The sequence below is a fragment of the Pempheris klunzingeri genome, chromosome 21 (assembly GCF_042242105.1).
Source record: "Pempheris klunzingeri isolate RE-2024b chromosome 21, fPemKlu1.hap1, whole genome shotgun sequence".
In the NCBI taxonomy this organism is placed as follows: Eukaryota; Metazoa; Chordata; class Actinopteri; order Acropomatiformes; family Pempheridae; genus Pempheris; species Pempheris klunzingeri.
Window position 1 is genome coordinate 7,009,627 of NC_092032.1, and position 23,570 is coordinate 7,033,196.

At 42.6% G+C, this 23,570-nt stretch overlaps 1 protein-coding gene across 1 annotated transcript in view; it reads right to left on the reverse strand.

Moving 5' to 3' along the window:
* LOC139221098 (guanine nucleotide exchange factor VAV3) overlaps window positions 1–23,570 on the reverse strand; it is an 81,838-nt gene that overhangs the window by 37,286 nt on the left and 20,982 nt on the right. Inside the window, exons 3-10 of the mRNA XM_070853011.1 lie at window positions 9,523–9,581; window positions 9,304–9,369; window positions 5,344–5,452; window positions 4,352–4,453; window positions 1,620–1,688; window positions 1,144–1,247; window positions 775–874; window positions 329–424 (exon numbers count right to left, since the gene is read on the reverse strand). Coding sequence (XP_070709112.1) covers window positions 329–424; window positions 775–874; window positions 1,144–1,247; window positions 1,620–1,688; window positions 4,352–4,453; window positions 5,344–5,452; window positions 9,304–9,369; window positions 9,523–9,581 — 705 coding nt within the window. The remainder of the gene's footprint in view (window positions 1–328; window positions 425–774; window positions 875–1,143; window positions 1,248–1,619; window positions 1,689–4,351; window positions 4,454–5,343; window positions 5,453–9,303; window positions 9,370–9,522; window positions 9,582–23,570) is intronic.

Below are 23,570 nucleotides of genomic sequence, written 5' to 3' on the forward strand. Positions count from 1 at the left end.
TATCCACACTCTGTTTTGTAAATCTATGTAGGTCAGTGAAAATGTTAATATTAGACAAAATGTTATTGTTTACCAACATGAATGGGATATTGTGTGAAAGGGCCACATCAGCACTTTCTGCTGGTTTGTTCTCACTTTGTCTCTTTAACTACGTACACATGAAGTTATGCTACCATGAATAAAACATGCTCAGACAAAAACAAAGCCACACACGCAGCGTCACATTCGCAGCACTAACTGGAGGGCTGCGGCTTTGCACCACAATGACACGCTGACTTCCTGAGTACAGTAGAGCAGAAATAGCACAGCGAAGGCTGGAGTACTGCACCTGAAGCAGGAGGTGATACTTCAAGACTCGCTGCATAGGAACCACCAGCAGATCCCTCAGTGTGAACTTGCCGTAGTTGGCTCTGTTTGAACATTCCTGTGAGGAGACACAACACAGAAAGAAAATCTGTTGATTATTTTGTGAAGAGTATACACACCGTATACTGTAAACACCGCAAAAAAAAAAAATCAGAAAGTTAGTGTTGCAAGGTGTCCTGAAGAGTTCTCAGTGAAAAAAGAGCTTATATTTATATTTATTATTATTTAATCTTAAGGAGCAAAGCTATTGGAGGGCAACACAAAGACTATAATCATTTCTGCAGTGGTGTCATCACCTGCAATGCCTCAGACACACACTTGAGGGCATTCTCTGCCCATTCTGAGGTGCTGAGAAACATTGTCATTGTGGCTCTAAACAATCACTCACTGGCACTAAAGAGCTTTTACCTCCAGCTTCATGCGTACGTCCTCTCTGTCTTTGCAGATGTAATCCAGAGTGGCGATGGCTGTTTCCACATGGCTGCAGTATTTCCCGTAGATCAACAACCTGCGACGGATCAAACACAAGAGTAGGGCAGGGTACCGACACGCGTCCGAAAACAGTATCGAAGACTTTGACCAGCCTTGTGAACCTCAGGTGTCGCTGGAGTTAAGACCTACTTAATAACTTCAATGAAGACAGACACATTATTTCTAAACTGGACGCAGTTGATAACAAACAAAGCCCCATTTCATATTAATTAAGTGTAAACACGGGAAGGAGGAGAAGAAGAAGAAGAAGAAGAAGAGGAAGAGGTTACAAAGTTGATAGTGTACCTCTCTTTGAAAGTGATGAAGATCTGGTAAAGGTTCAGGGCACTTCTGTGGAGGACTGAGTCTTGGATTTCCAGCAGTAAACATTTGTGAACTCTAACCAGTTCCTAAAACACAACAGCAAAGATCCCTTAATAGTTGATCTACAACAAATGTCTACTTTCATTTAGGGGCCAGCTAATGATTATTTTCATCAAGTCATTATTTTCCTCAATGGCTCCATTAATCATTAAGTCAATGAAAAGTGAAAGAAGTTGCTAAATGTTCATCCGTGTCCAAAGGGGAACCATACATTTGCTTGTTTCACTTTTAAAGCAGTATGAACAGCTGTGTTTATATAAAAATAGCCATGACAGTGTGACGGAGTGACCGTGTGGGATTCAGTTATCGTTCATTATGTACACTTGTTTTGTGAGCCTGAGTCGACCACCCAGCCTGATCATGACGCTGCAAAGTGTAAAGTAAAGACAATGACTTACCGGGATATTCACAAACAGGTTTTCCATCTCGGCCATGGATAAAAACATGGTGAGGGGCGTCATAAAGTGCTGCAGCAGAGAGAGAGAGAGAGAGAGAGAGAGAGAGAATGAAAGAGAGTGAGGCTCGGCCCCTCCAGAGCACGAGTGGGAAAGTCATTTTGAGAGACGCTATTATATTATGGGGCCAAGTTGCAAAGAGCTGCAGTCAGCAAAAACAAGGTGGACTGTCTGGGTCACGACAATAATCTCATTTTCAGAGTTTGCAATTTAATGATTTCCTCTCAGAAAAACTCCCGCCGCATAGTCACCTCTACATCTCAAAGGAGCCGGCGAGCACAAACTGAACTCCACCATCCACTACTTCATATCGAAAGTCATCTACTGAGATGCCCCGCTGGGAAATCTGGCAAGGTCTTTTTCCAGACGCACACCAGAGGGAGAAGACAAGTAGCTGTGGCTGAGGGGGGGGTGCAAGAGACAGCGGGCCTCCCACAGTCCTGTAAAAGTGCAGGGTGAGGTGGAAAACATCCACGACGAAAGGGCTTTTCTTGTACTTTAGCTCTTCTGGTGCAGTTTGTCCAGAGGTGCTGGGATTACTCATTACCCACTGCTAATATCTAAAATAAAAATATATTGTTTCACTCATTTCTCTCTGGGAGCGCAGATTTGTTACACTACTCATTAATTTTTCCATTATACCCCAAAACAGGTCATTGCAGTCAGTCAGTTTCACGGTTTCTCATATTGCAGGCGATAAGGAGGCCAAATGCGTAAAATCAACGGAGTCTGACTGTTTCCACATTAAGAAAGTTAACTTCTCTTTCATGTTCGGCCTCACAGTAGTTGAGTGTGGAGTAACATCAACTTAGAGAGTGAAGAGCAATTTGGTTTATGTCAGATACTTCATGGGGAAATGACGTTTTGTTCACGGACTGTATGAAAGAAATGGACGTAGTTTCCAGGTCTGAAAAGTGAAGCAGGGAGCGACTCTGTTGGTAGAAAAAAGAATTATATAGAATATATATTATATATAGAAGTCTATAAGAAATGAGCCTAATTGTCACTTGATTTATTACCTCAGTAAACACTTTCCTAATGAGATGTCTCAATCACTAGTTTCAAGTCTTCTTCAATACAGCGTGACTTTAATTCAGTGATGATTCATGACAGAACCTAGCCAATCAGACGCAAGGATCTTTTATGGGAATGACTGTTGTTTCTGGTTCTGAATCCAAGATGACGACGGCCTAAATGCGAAACTCAAGGCTTCAAAACAGCAGCGACGTCACGGTGGCCATGTCTACTTCTTATATACAGTCAATGGTTTGAATTGAATACAAACTGTATTATCTCTGATGCTGGGATTAGCTGTGTCGTCTTCACTGAGATCATCATTCAGACCAGTGGCTTCGGGACCCACCATCACCCCTTAATGACGAGCCGCAACCCAAATCGAGGAACATTTTCAACTTCTCAAATGTGTCTAACGAAAAGATGGTGCAGTTTGAACCTGAGATAGTCCAGAATAACCAAAAAAACAAAACGACCAGCAGGTGGCGCTGCTTCAGAGACACTCAATTAGCTGCTTTTTAATTAAAACCAACAAGTGCATCTTAGGGACACATGTAATTAATGTAGCTGTAGCTGTGATCACCCTGCATCAGTGGATCCACACTGAACTGCCCTGTATCAATAATATTCAATCAGTAGCCCTTCATGAGCCATTGATCCAGAGGCTGTTACAGCACACAACACTTCAGCAACTTCAGCCTGTTTTAACAGACTCAACAGAGCTTTCATGCACAGATATGAAATAAAAAAAGTGCAACTGCTGAGAGTTATTTTGAAAGAGACTTTCTTCAAAATTACAAAACTAACTTTTCCTCTGATTATCTTCTCAGTAGAGACTGAAAAACTTTGTGTTTTTAAGAAAATTAAGCAGCACTCACTTGGACCTCAGGTGAAACACAAAACTGAGGTTTTTGTCCTCCTTCGTCCTCAATGTAAGAAAATCCAGCTGTCATGTAGTCGGTGTCCTACTTGCTAATTAGCACGAGAACAAACTTTGCGGGTCTTCTTCTATACTGTGAAATGGCGAGTGTCAATTAGCATCACGGGGATTTATCGCCACCTACTGTTAAGGAGCGTGAACTGACCCTTCAGAATAAAAGCGCAGGATTTCTTTTCTTAAATTTTTTTTTTTTCCCAGGCAAAGAGAAATGGGTCCCACCAGTTGAGAATCATTGATTTAGACCATCTCCGTTTGGGCACAGTTGAGTCTCACTTGAGTGGCTTTTGTATGTTTTGATGTTAGCATGCAGGAAATTAGATTCTTTGCAGACTTCTGCTTCTCAACAGCCACTTTATTTACTGCAATTTGACACTGCAGAGAGCCAAACTAGTTAAACCATCTCAAGGCTGATCTAGGCCACTGTTTTCCAACCTGAGGGTTTGGGTCTCTCAATGGGGTCAGGAAGTGAATCTGAGGGGGGTGCGTAATTATTAATATGACAGGATACAGGGGAAAATATTGTTCTGCTTCTTTCATTTATTATTTTTTTTGCTGTTTTCCATGAGAAGTTCTGATTAGCTTTGCTTCTACAGGAAACAACACACACTGGCATGTTTAGAGGAAAAAATCATTCTTAAATTGAACTGCTCACAACTCTGCAGCCACATGCAGACACTGTTTTAATTCAAGGGTTCATCAGCAGATGTCAGTGAGTCAGTACCTTTTCTATAGACTCCAGGGTCTCAGTGTACTTCTCCTCTGTCTGCTTGATCTCTGTTAAACAGCAGCTCCTGATGTCCGTCTCTGCCTGCTTCTGAAACGCCTACACACACACACACACACACACACACAAAGTACTGGTACAATGTTTCAGCAGTGTGGGCTGACAAACTGTTGAGTCTTCCACCAGATGTAGTCTGTATAGTTTCCATTAGTTTTCATTAAACAAAGCATTCTTAATGACAGCAATTTACAGCAGCGGCAGCAATTTGGAGCATTTGCAACGGTGGTGCACTGGATGGAGAAAAAATAACAATGTGGACAAAACACATTAGATCAGAAAAATGAAGATGGAATAACATAGTGTGTGACACAAATATAACATTAAAGATCTGACATTACACTGACATTTCAGAGGTTCATCAAGTTTGTACCCCCATAAGACAAATTCACACACTAGCCTGCATGTACTACACTCCCCAGAGCAGCGTGCAATACCCAGATTTAGTAAGATGTCATGTGTACTCTAAATCTGGCATTGTACGCCTAATATGAAGCTGCAACTAGCCAATTAGCCTTGTTTAGCACAAAGGCTAGAAGCAGGAGAATAAACCTAGCCTGCCTCTGTCCACATGTATTACTTAACTTCTAAAACTCTGTAATTAACTCTTTATATATTGTTTGTTTGATGCTAAAAAAGATCACCAAAAGATGACAATGACAAGTTGCAGCTTAATGGGGGATTCAAATGGATGACAAGACTCCAGGTCACTGCATCCGGCCTGGAAATAGTCCAGCATAACCTCCCAAACAAACAAAGTAAATCCACTGTTTTGTGTTAGTGAGCTTTAGAAGACAGCGATGCCTCGACAAGAGAGAGAGTAAGTCTTATACTATTTCTTTAATACACTGGGTCATTGTGCCAGGCTGAGTCAGCCTTTATCAATGAGGGACGGTGAGGATGCGAGTGGCGTTACAGAGAAGAGGACTGACCGGAGGAGGGATGGCTTCTGTCTTCATCAGGTCCTCATAGATCTCTCCGCCATCTTCATCATCATACACGCAGTCATACAGATCCTCCTCATCCTCCACCCCGTTCTCACTGCAGCACACATGACAGAATATGGTACTGACGTTACACGGCGCCACGCTGCTGTCTGAGTCTTTGCAGAGAGAGTGGGGAATGGTTTTTAGTCCTCATGACAACCACACAAAAACACACACAGTCCTGGTTTTACAGAAGTGGATTTAAACACTTAACTACAAATCTTGTTAGTCAGGGACAACACTTAATCCATGGCTGTGAAAGTGGCTCTCACACACACACACACACACACACACACACACACACACACACCACACACTTTTATGTTTGCTGCACCACAGGCCTGTTCTGACTCACATCTGAACCAATTACTGTACTGTAGGAACTGGGCTAACGTGACATACATGTGAATGTATATATTTTTGCCTTAGTATGTAGTATAATTGTGTTTTAGTATGTTGGCTGCCTAAGAACAAAATGTGCTCAAGAGGAAAGAAACATGAAGGAGACAGACCTCTACGCAGAGCATGTAAAGGACTAATTACTGGGTAACAAGTAATTGCACTTATTGTACAAGTGGAGAAAAACCTCTGAAATCCAACAGCGAACACCTACACTGAGGCAAAGACATCTCAGTTTTAAAGACACACTAACATAACAGACACATTTTCTAAGCTACGATCCCATGTCTCTGTATCAATTGTTCAGTCATCTCTTGTTATACTGTACTGTGCAAAGGTTTTAGGCAGGTGTGAAGAAATGCTTATTTTTATCACTTTACAAAATGCAAAGAGAGCAAACAGAAGTCAATATTTGTTGTGACCCCCCCTTTGCCTTCGAAACAGCATCAGTTCTTCTGGGTACACTTGCACACAGTTTTTGAAGGAACTCAGCAGGTAGGTTGCGCCAGACATGTTAGAGAACTTAACCACAGATCTTCTGTGGATGTCGGCTGCCTCAGATCCTTCTGTCTCCTCATGTGATCCCAGACAGACTTGATGATGTTGAGATCAGGGCCCTGTGGGGGGGGCCACACCATCACTTCCAGGACTCCTTGTCCTTTATGCTGAAGATAGTTCCTAATGACACTTTGGGGTCGTTGTCCTGTTACAGAATACATTTGGGGCCAATCGGACGCCTCCCTGATGATGTTGCATGATAGATAAATATCTGCCTGTGTTTCTCAGCATTGAGGACACCACTGATCCTGACCACATCCTCAACTCCATCTGCAGAAGTGCAGCCCCAAACCTCCACCAGCTTCACTGTTGGCTGCAGACACTCATTATTGTACCGCTCTCCAGCCCTTCGGGAACAAACTTCCCTCTACTACGTCAGAGGTCTAGCTATTTGGCCACAATTATTCCACGAAGACCACTTGTGGCCAGATGTCTCCGGACAGTAGATAGTGTACCTGATCCCACTGGTTTCTGAGCTGATGTCACTGCTGGACATCTTCTGATTTTGAAGGGAAGTAAGCATAATGTGTCTTTTATCTGCTGGCCGACCACTGCACCTACTGCGTCCTCAACATTGCACATTTGTGCTTCTTCTAGAGGGCTTGAACAGCACATCTTGAAACCCCAGTCTGCTTTGAAATCTTTGCCTGGGAGAGACCTTGCTGATGCAGTATAACCACCTTGTGTCTTGTTGCTGTGCTCAGTCTTGACATGATGACCTGTGACATGAAACTGTCTTCCACACCCTCACCTCGGTAGCAGAGTTTGGCTGTTCCTCCCCCACTTTTAAGCCTCCTACAGCTGTTTCTGTTTCAGTTAATGAATGAAACTGATGATCATTAGCACCTGTTTGGTACAATTAGTTAAGTAGTGCAAGTGTACCTAGAAAAATTGATGCTGTTTTGAAGGCAAAAGGTGGTCACACCAAATACTGATCTGATTTATCTGATTTTTCACTTTGCATTTTGTAAATCGATAAAAATAAACAAACCCTAACCGTTTTATATATTTATCCAATCAAATGTGATTAGGGGACACAGGCTATCCCCAGTCTCATCATATAAAATGCTTTTGACCGTTGCAGTAGCTACCAGAGCAATGTTATAGTGGGGGGTGTGTTTGGATCTCATTTGGCAGGGACGTTGTTTACATGTCCTGATGAGCATGGTTGTGGTCCAATTAATTATTTCTCCCTCATCTTCCACCTCCTGATCCAACAACGCCGGAGGGTGAGAGAGGTGCGGCTTGAGGCCATAGTTCCTACATTCTGGTTCACTCACAAAAGCATCATGTTACAGAGGAGCCAAGCTTTAAGGTCCTAAAAAAGGTCTTTATCAGCTTGTTGTGTGGGTTATTTCACATGACATGTCAGTATTTCTGTTTTTCTCTCTGCTGATCTCACTGGTTGCTCCTGTGCACCAATAAGAATGTAATGATGGTTGGTTGTTTGCTCACAGCCTGTCAACTCTGTTCATGTTACAGCATGTAGATTTTTTTGTTTTGTTTTGACTCCACGATTTTTGGGGCTTTAAAGGTCCAATATTATGCAAAATGCACTTTTAAATGTTTATATGTGTTCCTGTTACACCAAAAGGCCAAACTATGACAACAGACCATCCTCTTGCTCCACCTTTCAATAAACGTGCGTGAAAATGCTCTGTTTAGATTTGGCTCCCCTTATGATGTCATGTTCCGCCACTGGTTTCTCCTCCCCAATGCCAGTTACCACTAACACAAAGATGTTGAGGGCATTATTGTGGTTTTTGAACATTAAACCACGTAAAGCTGTTGTAGTAGGACCTCCAAACACAAGTATGAACTTTCAAATAAGCAGCATACAGGACCTTTAAAATGGAGTGGAGTGTCAGTTATCCCTCAGACAGCTGGCTCTAAATGGTCAACACGATGATGCCTGAACCTGAAAAATGGCAGTGAAGCTCTCCTATGGGTGCCTGTCTGTGTGTTTCTGAACATGCTGTGTCCATTTGATAGCTGCTCAACACTGAGCAGATGGGTGCTCTGCTCAGTGTGATCCGCTGCCACCTCCCATCCACCGCTGGCTGCTGCCGTCAGGCTGCTGTTTTCCTCTGTCACAGCTGACTAAAGGGCTGTTTCCTACTCTGGGAGCTGTCAGCGCTAAACATAGACCAGAGCACCGTTTCACTGCGAGGCTTCCCAGCACTGTAAGATAATCTGACTCTACTGACTGACATTACTGCACAAGTTACAATAGCTCTGCCTCTAACATGCAACTTAAAACCATTTCCACATCCTTTAATGGTGTTCATCCAGGAAGTTACATTCGACTCTAGGCCAAATATAAGCCTCTGTAATCAAAAAGCAACTACACTGGCTGACTGTAGGAAACCATTCATTAAAACGTCAGCGCAATATATTAATAATCGTGTGTTTTGGATAGAAAAACTGGTGAAATACATTATAATATAATTACCTTCAAACATCCATATTAATCAAGCTACATTTAACTTCTTTCTTTCAGGTCCAGCTTTTATTGCTGCATTGCTTTTACATAAACAGCTTTGCAAGGCACCGAGCCAGGAGTCCTGTTTGCAGTGTAGGCGGATTATGTAATGTTGTGATTTTGTTTCGTGTCCACTTTCTCAAGGGTGAAAAAACGCATTCTTTGTTGTTTTGGTAAAGTTTGCATCATCATTAACTAAATGATTTTAAAACATCAATCATAAAAAGGTTAGTTGTCATAATATGTTAAGTTCAAGGCCTGAATAAATCAAACCACAAGCCCACGCGACTCGTGGTTAGCCGCGAAAAGGTGGCTGCCTTCCAGTCAGCACCCTGGGAACACATGTTGTCTCAGAGGAGAGGAGAGGAGAGGAGAGGAGAGGAGAGGAGAGGAGAGGAGAGGAGAAGAGAGGAGAGGAGAGGAGAGGAGAGGAGAGGAGAGGAGAGGAGAGGAGAGGAGAGACATACTCTATAAGGTCCTCCAGGTGGTTGTAGATATCCTCATCCTCAACACTCTCCTCGGATGGAAAGGGCCTTTAAAGAGACACAGAGCACATTGCGTGTTAGGCTATTGTGTCACATTTTATTGCATAAGTCTGTATGAAATAACATCACTAAACATTATCACATTGTTTCATGTCTTTAATGACATCATTGCATCGTTTGTGTCATTTCACTTCAACACACCTGATTCCGGTTTGTTGCGAGATCGCTGTGTGGGAAAGCTTAGACAGTGTGTCCATAACCTGCAATGGAAATAAGGATATTTTATCAATATTATTTACATTATGAAGCACACATACAGCCTGTGACTGAGGGGGGGGGGGGCATGGTTGCTGTTTGGGTCTTGCTGCTGCGTTTCTAAAAGGAGACACATGAGGGCAGCATTCTCAAACACTCCAACACCGCTCCTGACACACACACACACACACACTGCCACTGTGGCATCAACTCACACATGGTAACAGACACACATTGTTACATTGCAGGAGAGCTAATTAAGTCGCACAAGCCATTATACTCTGAAATGTAAATAATTCATATATATATATATAGTAATGCAATATTAATCTGGTGGGTTTTGACATTCCCATGGGGCAAAATTTGTGCTGCATCTACAATGGGAACACCCACACAGCCCATTCATATATATTTAGAACTTATCACAGAGAAACAAAGAGCAATGAGAGAGGAAGAATTCTGCTGCTGCATAGAAAAATGACTCATTCGACACACAGTCATCGGTTAGTGTTAGTGCAGAGTCGCATGAAGTGATCAGTAATTGATCGTGCTGTGAAGTTAACCGTGTGCTTTAGTGCGCTGACATGATTGCTATTAGTATGACATGTAATTTCACGCTGCTGTGCTCAGTCCTGCCAGTGCCCTTGACCCCCTGAGTGTGTGTGCGTGCGTGCGTGTGTGTGTGTGTGTGACCTGCTTGAATAATCACTAATGAACTCACCTGCCGAATGAACGCTACAGCTTTATGATCTGAGTCAACACTCAGCGGGGAGCTCTCGCTCGCTCACGACTTGCAACCTGTTCCAACGGCCCACAAGTCTCTTTTTGTGGGTCATCCTTCCACTGGCAAAACACGCAGGCGTGCCGATGAAAACACGGCCGCACGCTCGCATTCACACAGATATAACGTGGATACATTTGGCCTGGAGCACAAGCTCTCAGAGATCAATACTGATCACACAACTGGGCCTTCCCCTGCCCCCACCAGTAAATAGCATGAACTGTGGCACACAAAGGACAGAGGAGGGACACAAACATGTTTCTGCTGACATCCTTTAAGCTATAAATACTACTGTACACCACTGGAACTAATAATGTGACGTGGTGTGTCACTGATGTGAAATTCATGTTCGTTCAATAGAGGATGCTGAAGATTGATGGATTTAGAGTCAGTGTTTAGTGTTTTTAACCTCTAATAGAAATGCACACTAGTTCATGCTAAATCAATGGCTCAATATGTAATCAATCAAACTGAACGACATCCATCAAATGGAAGGTGAGCGGCGCCGACTGACATCCCATATTTCAGAAATCTGTCAAAGCACTTGATCGCCGCTGACACCAAACGCACGAGAGGCAGCGGTGCCTTAATAGCAGCACGGAGCTCAAAGTCAGGCCGGGTTCATTAGTTGTAGCTCTGATCAAAGGGAAATATTAGTCGTGAGCAGCTGAGCGGTGGGAGGGTGCAGAGCTGTGTTTGCGACAGAGCGACATGGAGCTCAGCTGCAGCGGCCGATGTCACATCATGAGATGGTAGCAGAGGTGCGTCAGTGTTTTTAAATTTATGATAAAAATGAGTTCATTCTGAAATAATTCCCTTTATAATGGTTCCTTCTGGAGGATTTCTGACTGTAAATAAATGTAATTTTTTCTTTCCTTGTATTAAAAAAGAGGAGGTGACAGTGCTTTTTGCAGTCCTCCTACTGTCTGCAGGCAAACCTCTAGTTCTGCTGTATCAATGTTGTACAAGTGTAATGCCAAACTAATGGAGTGCTCTTTTAAGCCTATTGCTGTGGACCCACAGTAACAGTCGAAGGCACCATTTCAGATCTTCTCTCAGATCTTCTCTCTCGGCTGAACATTAAGAAGATGATGATCAGGAAGATTCTAGTCAGAAAAGCAACCTGAAGCAATAAAAGTGACGTGGACAAAAATCCCCCATTCCCAGTGGAAGTGATGTCACTGTGCCAGTTCCAGTGCAATTCATCTTCCACTTCTTTATGCTGTGTTTCTACAATAATCTTATAATCTTAAACCTTTAATAATCTTGAAAAAAGTGCTTATTCAGATTAATTGTACATTAAGTTCACCTACTGTAAGAGCTTTAAGTATTGAAAATATGATTTGTCCAATAGAAAATACATTATGAAATAAATCCACAGTTATAAAACATGCAAATACTGTTCCTACTTTTACATTAGAAAAAAGACCCAAACAGCTATGCAGCTTATTTAGAACTGTCGTACTATCAGCTGAACACAGACTGGAGTCCTGAAGCAGCAGCCTGGAGGTTAGACAACCTCTGCTCTCAGTGTGCCCTCCAGCCAGCAAGGAGGAGTGAGAAAAACAGATTCACACTTCAGGCAGGTTTGAAAATCTAAACATTTTGGGACTATTTATGATGTGTGTGTCGTGTCTTTGCACTGCATTAATTAAGTGCAACATGTCAACATTGCAATCCACTCAACATACACGTGCTTAAAATGCATGCAGATGTCGGCGTTGCGTTCCAAACACAGACATGAACGGATGCACTGAGAGTGACACATTTCTGAGCGCATCCTCTAAAATCCAAAGAGATATTCCTCCTTCCAGTCATAAATTTGCACGTAGTTATTAGGCCGAGTTGACAGAGTTCCCCCTCCAGTAATGAATGAAGGGCATGACATCCGGAGGCCAGTTGGCAGGTACAACGTGTCCAAAAGCTGAAGATCCACCGAGTGCTGAACAGAGCTTTGGAGGCTCTCCAGCCTTAGCTGGACGAGTCGTGTTCCGTGTCCTTTTTGGCTCCACTGAATACATGAGTCACACACGTTTGCAACGAAAGTAACCATCTGCACACAGCCAAGAAGAGTTTCTGAAGACGCACAAGTGTTCCATCCATCAGCAGCCGTGCCGCTAATAATAGAAATGTCAGGAAAATGTCCACAAAGGAAAACAGAGGTTTAAATCTCAAGAAGCAATGTGCTTGATTTTTAGCTTTAAAACCTTCATCAGTCGGCAAAGCGCGAGTATAGATGACTGCTACTGTTCTTAGAGCTGTAAAAATACATCATGACTCAGACGTCACAAGGACTCGAGGACTGTTTATGTTCAGAAAGGCTGCGTTAAGCAACGAACTGAGGCTGAAACAGGACAAAGCAGCCTCCATCGCTCAAGCATCATCTAACACGCCATACATAAAAAGGTCAAAGGTCACGCATCAGATTTGGTGTCCAGTGTGCGCAGAGGAGGCCATGTAGCATTTGTTTAGTGATTAAAGCAAGATGTGTCTGTCCAGATGAAAGGGAGAAGAGTACACTGTGTGTGTGTGTGGATGCAGGTGCATGTCTGTAATGTGTCTGCTTTCAGTGAATTGCATACTGGAAGAGTTTATCAGGGCATATTCAAATCAAAAATTGCAGCTGTTTAGTTTTACATCATAATTTTATACTTTAGCGAGTGGAGAAGGCTGTGACACTAATTATACTATAGAACGTATAGAATAAACTTCCCACCCGAATGCACTGGAAGATAATATACTGCACATAAAATCCTCATTCACACTTAATTCTGTGATAAATAGACAATATTCTGACGCTGCAATGCCACTAATTGGATTTTAAATGGTGCTGCCAACGTAGATGACATGTTTACTGTTTCCACAGATCAATATTGGCCCCATGTATCGTCTACACAGGAAATGTCATCCTCAGGGAGCAAACAAAGACGGCTTTTAATAACCTGCTACCGACACGCGAACCCGCTGATCACCTCCCCTGCACTTCACCATGTGTCTCATGTTAGAGGGCACCTCAAGAAAATGGGTGATGCGTTTAAATGTGGAACGTGCCAACGGTTTTATTGGTTTCACACACAACGCAGAAGGCTGTCCCACTTTTCCACACTCTGCTTCTACTCCTCCTTTCTGTGGATCTGTTCTTTTCTTTTTTTTTCCCTCTAAATTACTGATTACCAGCACACAAAAAAAATCTGAGAGATTAGCTAGGTAATCCAGTTAGAAATGTAATTATGAAGTTTGGGGTTTTCTTTGTTTGTTTGTTTCAAGACTTTGTCTTCTATATCAACAGAAGGAATATTTTGTTCCTGTTTACAGCTTGTAATTGGGGTCACCTACAGATTCTGAAATCAGTGCTGAAAATGGTGCTTAGCTGCTGCGTTTCACAGGAAAACTAACAGCACTGTTGTGTGAAAATGACCAAGACCCACTTAGATTATTTTGTTAAGGGTCTTTTTGTGAATTAAAAAGCAGTATTTCCTTTTAGAACTATAATTTTGGCTGATTTTCCAGCAACAACTCTAGATCTTAATAAAAGCAGCAGCTAGAAACCCGAGGCCCCGCTTTATTTTACAGACAGCACATGTGACCGTCTTATCATCAACTGACTCAGCCCCAAAATATCTGCTCACTACGTCTCTCCTCACACATTTTGAAAACAAACCGCTCCCAAGATTCCCATGAAAGCGGCCTCTGACTGTCTAACTGAGGCTGACCAGGGATCAGCTGTTTGCTTTAGGGTTCTCTCACCACCACATGAGATAAACCCTGAGGGAAACACTCGTGGCGCTGATCCCACCACAGCAAACACAAAGGTGCAGAACTACCTTCAGATAGCGTCAGCGTCATCTGCGGCTCTGGCTGGCCTTTATTTCAGGGGTTCTTCCCACCTGAGTGCTTTAAAGGCAGTTATTTTACAGACTTAACATGCTGTATGTGGAAAAGTTCATTTAATGCCTGCAGTTTACTGCTTTAGTTTGGATGAGTTTTAAAATTCAGGAATGTTCCACTTTGTTTTACCTGGAGAGAAGTCCTTTTTAGTAATATACTGTAGTAGAAGTTCAAAAACACCTCAAAAAGACTACAGGAAACTGTAATAAAGGTTTGTTAGGATTGGAAAACTCATCTGTGAATGTATTTCATTGCAATTCTACATCAATCAACAAGTAGTTTTTTGTTTTCCTCTAACCTTCCAGTGTTACTGCCTCCTATTTTTGCAGGCCGTGCTTGATGAAACATTCATGAAAAGCAGGAAAGCAAGTCGTGTTTGTATTTCAGGGTGAAAACCAAAAGCCCCGCACATGTTTCACATCAAGCATTCTGCTGTTGAAACAGTTTGGAAATAAAAGACGTGTGAATATTTAACAGCCATCCTCGTGACAAACAATGGATGCTGGACTAAACAACACGACATTTCCATAAAATGACACAATGTGGAGAGTAAATACAGTGCAGGCTGGTGTTAAATGTGTGTGGGTGTGACAGAGAGTGAGTACTAATTGATTTTAGCTCGTTTCCAGTGTTTCAATCATTGTTATTTGTGCATATATGCATGCATGAATGTGCGTATGTGTGTGTGTGTGTGTGTGTGTGGGTGTGTTTGCGAGTGTGTCGGTTTGACAGATGCAGCCGGTGCATAAACGTCCACATAGAGAGGAGCCAATAAAAGCCTGATTGGCTCGGAGAGGTAGACTAGCTAATGTTTGGCAATCAGTGCCGTGGCTCATTAACGCCCATAATACATAATTAGTGTGTTTGGATATGGAGACGTGTAGCTGATTGAAATGCGACCCACGTTCTCCATTTCTCCTCAGTCTTCATTGCCTGCACCGCTCTCCTCATCAAACGCGACCCTCCTGGCATTCCTTCTATAGTCGTGCACGTGGTAAAGGCAGCAGAAGTTCCTAGAAGACACTTCACCTCAGACCAGGTACGCACTAAGCCAGCTGAACTACCTGCTCTGCCATAACTGGGCCACAAAATAAATAAATGATGGATGAGTAGAGAAAAACTGCGAGCTGAAAGTACCAGTGACTCATTGCTTCCAGCTGCTAACGTTTCTAATAATGAAAAACTCATGTTTAAGCAGAAGCTATGGAACCGAACCTGTCCCGATAGAAGCTGAAGACATTCCCAGTCCTCCTTTAACTACGTCACACTCTCGCTCTTGAACCTCATTTCAGTTCCCTTCAGCTGTGACCTCCACTGGAAGGAGAGGTAACGTCCCTCTCTCTCCTAATAACGCCATCTCAACAGCGTGAGGTCAGAAGCAAGGGCATCGTTGCTGTTCAGGTAAATCACATCAAGCTCCACAGACTACAGCCCCTCAGGACACACACACACACACACACACACACACACACACACACACACACGGTCACATACACGTCCACACCTTTCCCCAGTATTCTCAGCAGTCCTTCGAAGTCCTTCACTCACGTTTGCATTAATAGGGGAGCCGAATCACCCAAGTGATCGCACATTTGTATGATTTTCACACGCAGACTAACACGCCGATGCTGCACAGGCATACTGATGCTCCCACACAGCCCGAGGCCTCGGTGCACAAACACACACATCTGATCCGCCAGATCCTCACTCTGCTGACAGGTGAGGTAACTCCAGCTGAATTTCACACGCTGTGAATCAGCAGGCTGCTCCCGACTGACCAGCACTCATACTGTACCAGCGCACACATACACAGACTCCACTGTACAGACTGTACACGGGACATATATACAGCACACAATAAGAATTAACCACTGTGGGCATCACATGGCTGTCTTTGTTTATTCTATAAATGCTTATCAACACAAAAGAGCTACAATAATGCAACCATTTGTTCCAGACCATAGACCATATTGCAACAAATATCACAAATAACAAATTTGCCTCAAAGGGCTTTACATGAATGTTTGGGCTTAAAAGCAAGTAATAAAAGCAAGGTTTATCTTCATTTTTTTAATTGGATTTATGCAAAATCATATGCAACATTTTAAAGGGATACTCCAGTAAGTCAGCACTGCATTTTCATTCAATTTCAGTTCGGTTAGGTTTGGACAGGCAATATGATGACATCACCTTGGGCTTTAGGGGACTGTGATGGATATGTGTGATTTTTTTTTCGCAGAACAATCGATTCATTGGGAAAGTATTTGCTTAGTTGGAAACACAAAACAAAACCCTGAATCGCATTAAATAACTCGACTCGACCTTCAAAAAGATTTCTTTCCTCAGCGCAGCTTACATCAAGTGCAGCTGGCAATATGCTTTCAGGAGAACACAATAGATAGTAAAGAGAAGTGGAAGAAAATGCAAAAGAGCTGCTGATTATGCTGCAGATGAGTCTATCCAAGTAATTATGCCAAGCTATAGTACTGTATGAATGGTCAAATGATGATCACGCTTTAGATGGTGCTTTTACAGCGCAATTTTCCTCCATCCTTTTTGGATTATAGATTTTTTTTTCACTCCATTTTTTTCCAACAATATTGTTCACACATTAAAGAGCAGCTCTGGGCAACTTCCAAACACATCACAAGACTGGAGAACACATCTGTGCAACATGAAATCATTACAGACTGATATGGGAGCGTGTTCAGGATTTTTTTTATTTATTTTTTTTTCGTCGGTTCATCCTGCTGATGAGTGAGGAGGATCCTCCAGTCAGAGATAGAATGAGGCGTCCCAGAGCCTCTTACTTTTGTGTTCACTGCTGTTATTATCATTGAATCCACTGCAGCAGCCGCGCTAAAGACATAACCTCATCTCTCCACCCACTCCCACACCAATCTACAACACAATCTCCATTGTTTCATCGCGTTGACATGACGATCTCGTTCCCTCTCCGCTGATACACTATCCTGGAGTTAACTGAGGATGAAATAAAGCAAATGGGGAAAAGAGGTCTCCCTAAGGGGTGTTTCAGTAGAAAATATAAACTCTATTTTTAAGAGTTCTTCAAACAACCACTGTCATGAAGTTATCAGGATGCACTTTAAAGGCAGCAGCTTTCAGCTCCTTGTAGACTCATTTGGGGAGCCAAGACTTGAAAGACTCACCAGAGCCGTAACCAAGTGTAAGAGCAAGTTTGAGTGGGTTGTCTGCACTGTAAACGATGTCCTAGGGCGGTCAGTGAAAATCCATATGGACATTCCTCAGGATTCTTTTTTCTTCCCAGAGCCTTTGATCCTGCTGTGTCAGTCATGGACCCCTACGCCTCGGTTCTACTGGGTCCTGTCTCACCCTGTGGGACTTTATAATTCACAAGAGGGGACAACCAAATGTCCAAAATCAGCTATGGGGATTTACTACTCCATAGCATGGCATCAGAGAGAGAAAGCACAGAAGCTAAGAATAAATTCTAGATGTAATATGATGTAATAAAAAGGTGTCAATATGTGTAGTGAAGCTGCTTGACTTGTTGGTGGGCACTTTTGCCCCACAATGCAATGCACAGAGGAGCTGCTCACAGCTGCAAAGAAAATTTCGGTAAATTGTGAGATGCAGTAAAAGAGCTCCACAAAGAAAGAGAAGGAGAGAGAGGCGTAAAATTAATATCACATTTTTGGACAAACTTTTAGAGTTCTCTTTGTGAAGCAAAAAACAAGACATACAATGCCAGTTAATAAATATAACACATACTGTATAACCGACTGTTTGTTAAGCCCCCCCCCCCCCTTAGTTACTGCTGCTATGCCTGTCAAGCTGTCCAGTCAAGCACAACAAATACAGTTTACACTGATGCAGACTTTAAATTCATACCAATCTTTGAATCCATGGCTAATGCTGACATTAAAAACTCTCTAGCTGATTTGCTAAAGTTTCCACTTTTTACTTTTTTTTTCCACTGTTTTAAAGCGAAAACCCTGTAGGAGAACCCTTAAAGTTCCAAAAATACATTCAGAATTAGAGTTGTGCTGGTTTTGACTGCAGCCGTCCAACCAGGTGCTGGTTTACACCTGAGACACCGGATGAATGTAATTAACTCATTGAAATGACAGAAAAGCCAGGAAGTCTGAGAGAGCCAGAGGCACTCAGTAGGGAACCTGCAGCTAACTAAGGGAAGAAATTCAACACTGATTTTCACATAAAACACAGGAAAAAGAGAACGATTTTGGTATATTTAGATCAAATCTTCACAGGTAGCGGAGTGCCTCAGTATTTCTGAGCAGCTCAAAGATTCAGGCCAACAGAGGACACGTGCAATACTGTATGTCTGGCTCTTCTGTTCTTGATTTACAACCATACCGGCTGTAGGTAAACAAAGGCTGAAGCAGGGATATCCATCTTGTTACACCTTATCCCCATGATTCATCATGGTAGTTTACATGTCAGCCATTTCATTGGTTTCCTCCGTCCATGCTGCATTACGGTGTCGGCCAGAGTCGACTGAGCCGGTGCCATAAATCCAAATCTCTATGGAAAAAGTAAACACCATGACATCTGTGTTATTGGCTTAAGACATTAAAAGCCTGGAAAGTAAATGAGGAATTCCCACATCTCAATCCTTTCTGTCTGCCTAGTATGTGGTTTTAAATTTCAGGTCAACTAGTCATCTTTATTGGCTTTTATTGGTCGTTGTTTTTTATGATCTGGCTTAGTATATCATAGACAGGATTAATATGTAAAACGCTACTCATCTAATCACTGGATCAAAAAGCAGAGCTGCAACAGAGCAAGGCGTCCACTCATTGATGTTCGTCCCATTTGCCCGAGTGAAAATTCTGATGAAAGTTTTGGTAAGTGTGGGGAAATCTTCTTGATGTACATAACATGACACATCAAAAACCGAGTGATGAAATCACCCAAACTGGCGCCGAAAAGCAGAGAGGCACTCAAAGCCGATCTAACCAAATACGCTTCAGTGCCGCTGCAATGCAACAAATGTGTTTCTCACTTCTGGATCCGTGCCGCTAAAGCTGTGGCCACAAATAGCCAGCTTGTCACATCTACAGTATATGGCATAAGTGGGTTAGCATCATTTAGCATACCCCCAGGAGTTCCCTTTATAAACATGAACAATTAAATACGCACTGCTTCAATCTCGCTGTGCAGATTCTGCACATTAGTCATGCGGCTGTGTGCAATCTCATTACAGTGTCTCTCACTGACTTTTCGCTTGAATCATTTAATATCACAAGTGAGTAAAATACTTTGGACGTATTATGTATCCATTACAAAAGCTTATGAGTAACACAAGACAAAAGCATGTAATAGCTGTTGACTGTGCTTCTCAGAGTGTCCTGAACATTTAACATCCGCGTGAATTTTATGCTCTTTCTGGTCATATTCAACATGTTTTCAGCATCGATCTCAGTGCTTCATTCTAAAAACTCAATCTCTACATGCCAGCTCTCATCTTGTCCCGACTCATCACGTAGCCAAGCGTCTCCACTAATCGCATATTCAGCGCAGGAAGCAGTGCCCCCCGTATGTAGCGAGGTGGACGGGTGTCACGCAGAGTTTGTGTTCCGTCACAGACTCACCACTGACGCTCACTTATTAATTAAGCATTCGTGACATTCAAGATCCCAGAGGATGAATCCTGGTGTCTTTGGTGATATTTGACTTTTCCTCTAGTGCCACCGTGAGGTTGGCATTTTTTTTTTTGTAACATCTCAGCAAAGCCACCCTTTGCTCTTATTAACAGCACCAACATAACATGGATGTGAACACACCTGTACAGAACAGCACCGCCACATGGACCTAATGGTCTGTATCACACTTCAGACTAGGTGGAGAGATTAGTATTGATTAACACTTCCCTGAAGACGTGTGCTGTAATGGAGAACACACATTACCTGCCATTATAGACGGAGTCTTAAGAGAGACAGAGAGACATTAGAAGTAATTTCATAAGGCTCATAACATCCTGTGTATCTCTACAAGACAGATTACGGACTGTCCACTCTGGTCTGCTATTAATGCTTTATTATTACAGCTGTTGCGTCTATTTAATAATCCCATTTATTCATGCATTGTTATTATTTCTGGGTATCCAGTGTGCCTATGCAACAGGTGATTTTTATTTATTTTTTTTTGCCATTAACCAAGGCTGTCTACAAAAATCCACATCCATGGTTTCGATTCAGATCACAAGATGTGTTGGAGCACACCTCCACACTGTCTGTTTTTCTGTTCAAATGAAGCTTAAATGATCATTTTTTTAAATCCATGTCGACAACAAGTAGACGGTCCCATTTTAGCTCTTTCTCTTCTTAAAATAAACAGTGAACGTTTGTGGATTATTTGTCATTAACTAGGCAAGACAGTGATAAAAGCTGCAGAGCTGTAATCCACAGAGGTAAATTGTCCAGTTAAAACAAACCAGAGCTCTTCATGTAAGATGAATCAAGGCTCCCTCCACCATGTTTTATGTCATCATCTGTGTGAATTCAACCTTTTTTTTTCCCCAGCTTCCCATGTGGTTTCAGCCAAACTGCTTCTTTTTGGATATTATATAACACATGGCAGTTTGTATATCGTTAGGTGGGATCAGATTTTCTGAGCAGAGTGCAGAGGATGGGGATTAGCTTTTAGAAATGCCCCCACTTTGAATGACAGCGCGTCCACCCACTCCACCTCCACCTCTGGGAAGCGATACAGAGGAGAAAAGACCAAGCCCCCCCCTCCTCCCCCCCAGAGAGCTGGAGAAGCTGGAGCTTTGAGCATCTGGAAAAAGCATCGTTGACATACATACAGTCCTCAGCATGGCTTCTGCAGGATCCTTATATTACAGAAAAACATCAGACGAGCATAAGCATCTCTGTGAAATCCCATTTGTTGCCGTTAGCGCAGATACGTTGGTAAGATGACAGATGCTGCCTCTGGCGCCTCATGAAAGATTTAGAAGAAAAAGTTTTTAAAGATATGTCAGAGACAAGGATTGCACGTGTTGAAAATAAATTCTATCTCGTTCCTTTTTCTTTCAGATGCAGCCGGCAGGTGCCCAGGGGAGACGTGCCTCGTGGGGGGGGGAGAGAGATAGTGGACAGAGGAGAGTGAAATAAACATGCAGAATCTAAAGATTATTCCATCTCAGAGCATGGCTGCCCATCTGGAAGAGAACACTGACCGTGGGCAATTCATGTTCTGAATCGAAATGCACCTCGTACAGTCATGTGTACCACTGAACTAAATACTGTTGGGTTTTTTGTTAAGTCAAAACACTTCAACATTCTATTGAGCTACCTGAAAAACTGTGTAATTAGTAAAACTGTACAGGTGTTATGGAGGCTGCTACTGTTCCATTGAAGTAGCGCTAGATTCTACGTTTCACATCTTCCGAACACAATTTGTTGCTTCGTTTGAAAGAGTTCACTTTTACAGCACACACAAATATTGTAGAATTAATAATTGCTGCATTATTTGACTAGTGGTGTATTTTCCTTGACATGAATCCAGCAGCATCCTATCAGGTCTACAGGTCTACAACAGTGACTAAGCCTCATCGGGCCAGTACCAGCCTTGGACACAATACATCAGTCTAACCCTGTTGTGTATTATTTAGTCACAGTGAGATGTAGGTCGTGAGTTCCAGGTAGCAAAGCATTCATACTGAAACTGGGGGGAAAAAAAAGCTGCCAGAAAGTAGGACAGCGAAGGGAGGAGGGCCGGTTTGTAGACCTGCACTTCAGTCTTTGTAGTCTTTGATCCTGACCACGGTGGCTCAGCCACGCATGCTCTCTGGATGGCCCAGTCTCAGCAGTGGCCTATAAATACCTGGCATGTCTGCACGGCCAGGTAACCTCAATACCCTGCAGCACCCTGAGATGCAAAGCCTTCACACTGACGTCCCTGAGCACAGAAATACTGTTAACCATGTACTTCTTGCTAAGCGCTGTCAATCAGCAACACAGCAGGACAATAGTGTTTGTAGTGAATCTCAAATAAAAGTTATAATCCACAAGAATTACAAAGGATCAACTAAAAGAAAAAATATTATATATATATATATATAAGTATATAATAAATATATCAGAAAAATATTCATGGAGTTTTCCTGATCACTTTTCTCTTTTATTTGCAACTGAAAAGCTTCAAAATCCATTTAAGTCTTTAAAATGAGGAACATTTTCCATGTGAGCCTTCTCACTGTCAGACTACCTGCAGTGTTTATGTGTTACACACTCGATGGGAGGCTCCCTTTGAACTGGCATGGGGCAAGGATGTACAACACACTCTCTCACACACATACATGCACACACACACACATACACACACACACACACACACACACACACACACACACACACACACACACACACACATACACACACACACACACACACACACACTACACCAAAAAAGTAGCAAGCATAAAAATTTGGCCCGTTCAGTTTTTCAGTTGGAGCTCCGTTTCTATTTCTTTCTCTCTACGCCGCACACTCACTGTCACATTCACACACACATTTCCACTTAGAGGGGCCGGGGCCCGATTACAGGAAGAAGCTCTGGAAATTTAGAGGAAGTCCAATTGTCTTGGTCTCACACACTTACACACACACACACACACACACACAAACAAACATAAATATAGTTCTTAACAGGCTTGGTGGCCCCGTGAGGCAGAGAAATGCAACACGGCAGTGGAGGAAGTTTTGATTTTGACAGCATGAGAAGAAATTGAGCACTTGTACCAGTGTGTTGTATCTGCACACATGCATACACAGATACTGGGCACACTGGTGTGAATGCATCATCGCACCTGAAGTGAAATTTGAATATATCCACACACTCATATAGCGAGAAACAACTCCACAGGGGCCCTGTGGTGACCGTTTCCTCTTCCTGTTTCCTGCTGCTTACTGAGACTTCAGATGAGTAAGTCCTCAGGGGAGACACGGCTAGCTCACACACACACACACACACACACACATGCAGACACTTGCATGTACGCACACTCAAGCATGCAAATATCTTATTCCCTTATTCGTATTTAAAAGGTCCATGTGGCATTTTAAATGCCAGACAGTCGCTGTCAGAAGAATTGTCGTACCTTTTAACATGTAAACACATGGTGGACATGACCAATGGCCTGTGTTTCACTCCAGCCATACTGGTGCCGATACTTCTCCAATTACAGCTCATTTCCCATAAACCCTGTTACAGCAAGTGCTGTCCTAGAGAGGTTGTTGCTAAATGATTCAGTTCTTAATCTATTTTTCACAGCCCTGTAACACATAGAAGGGGGCTTTTACATTGGGAATATAAC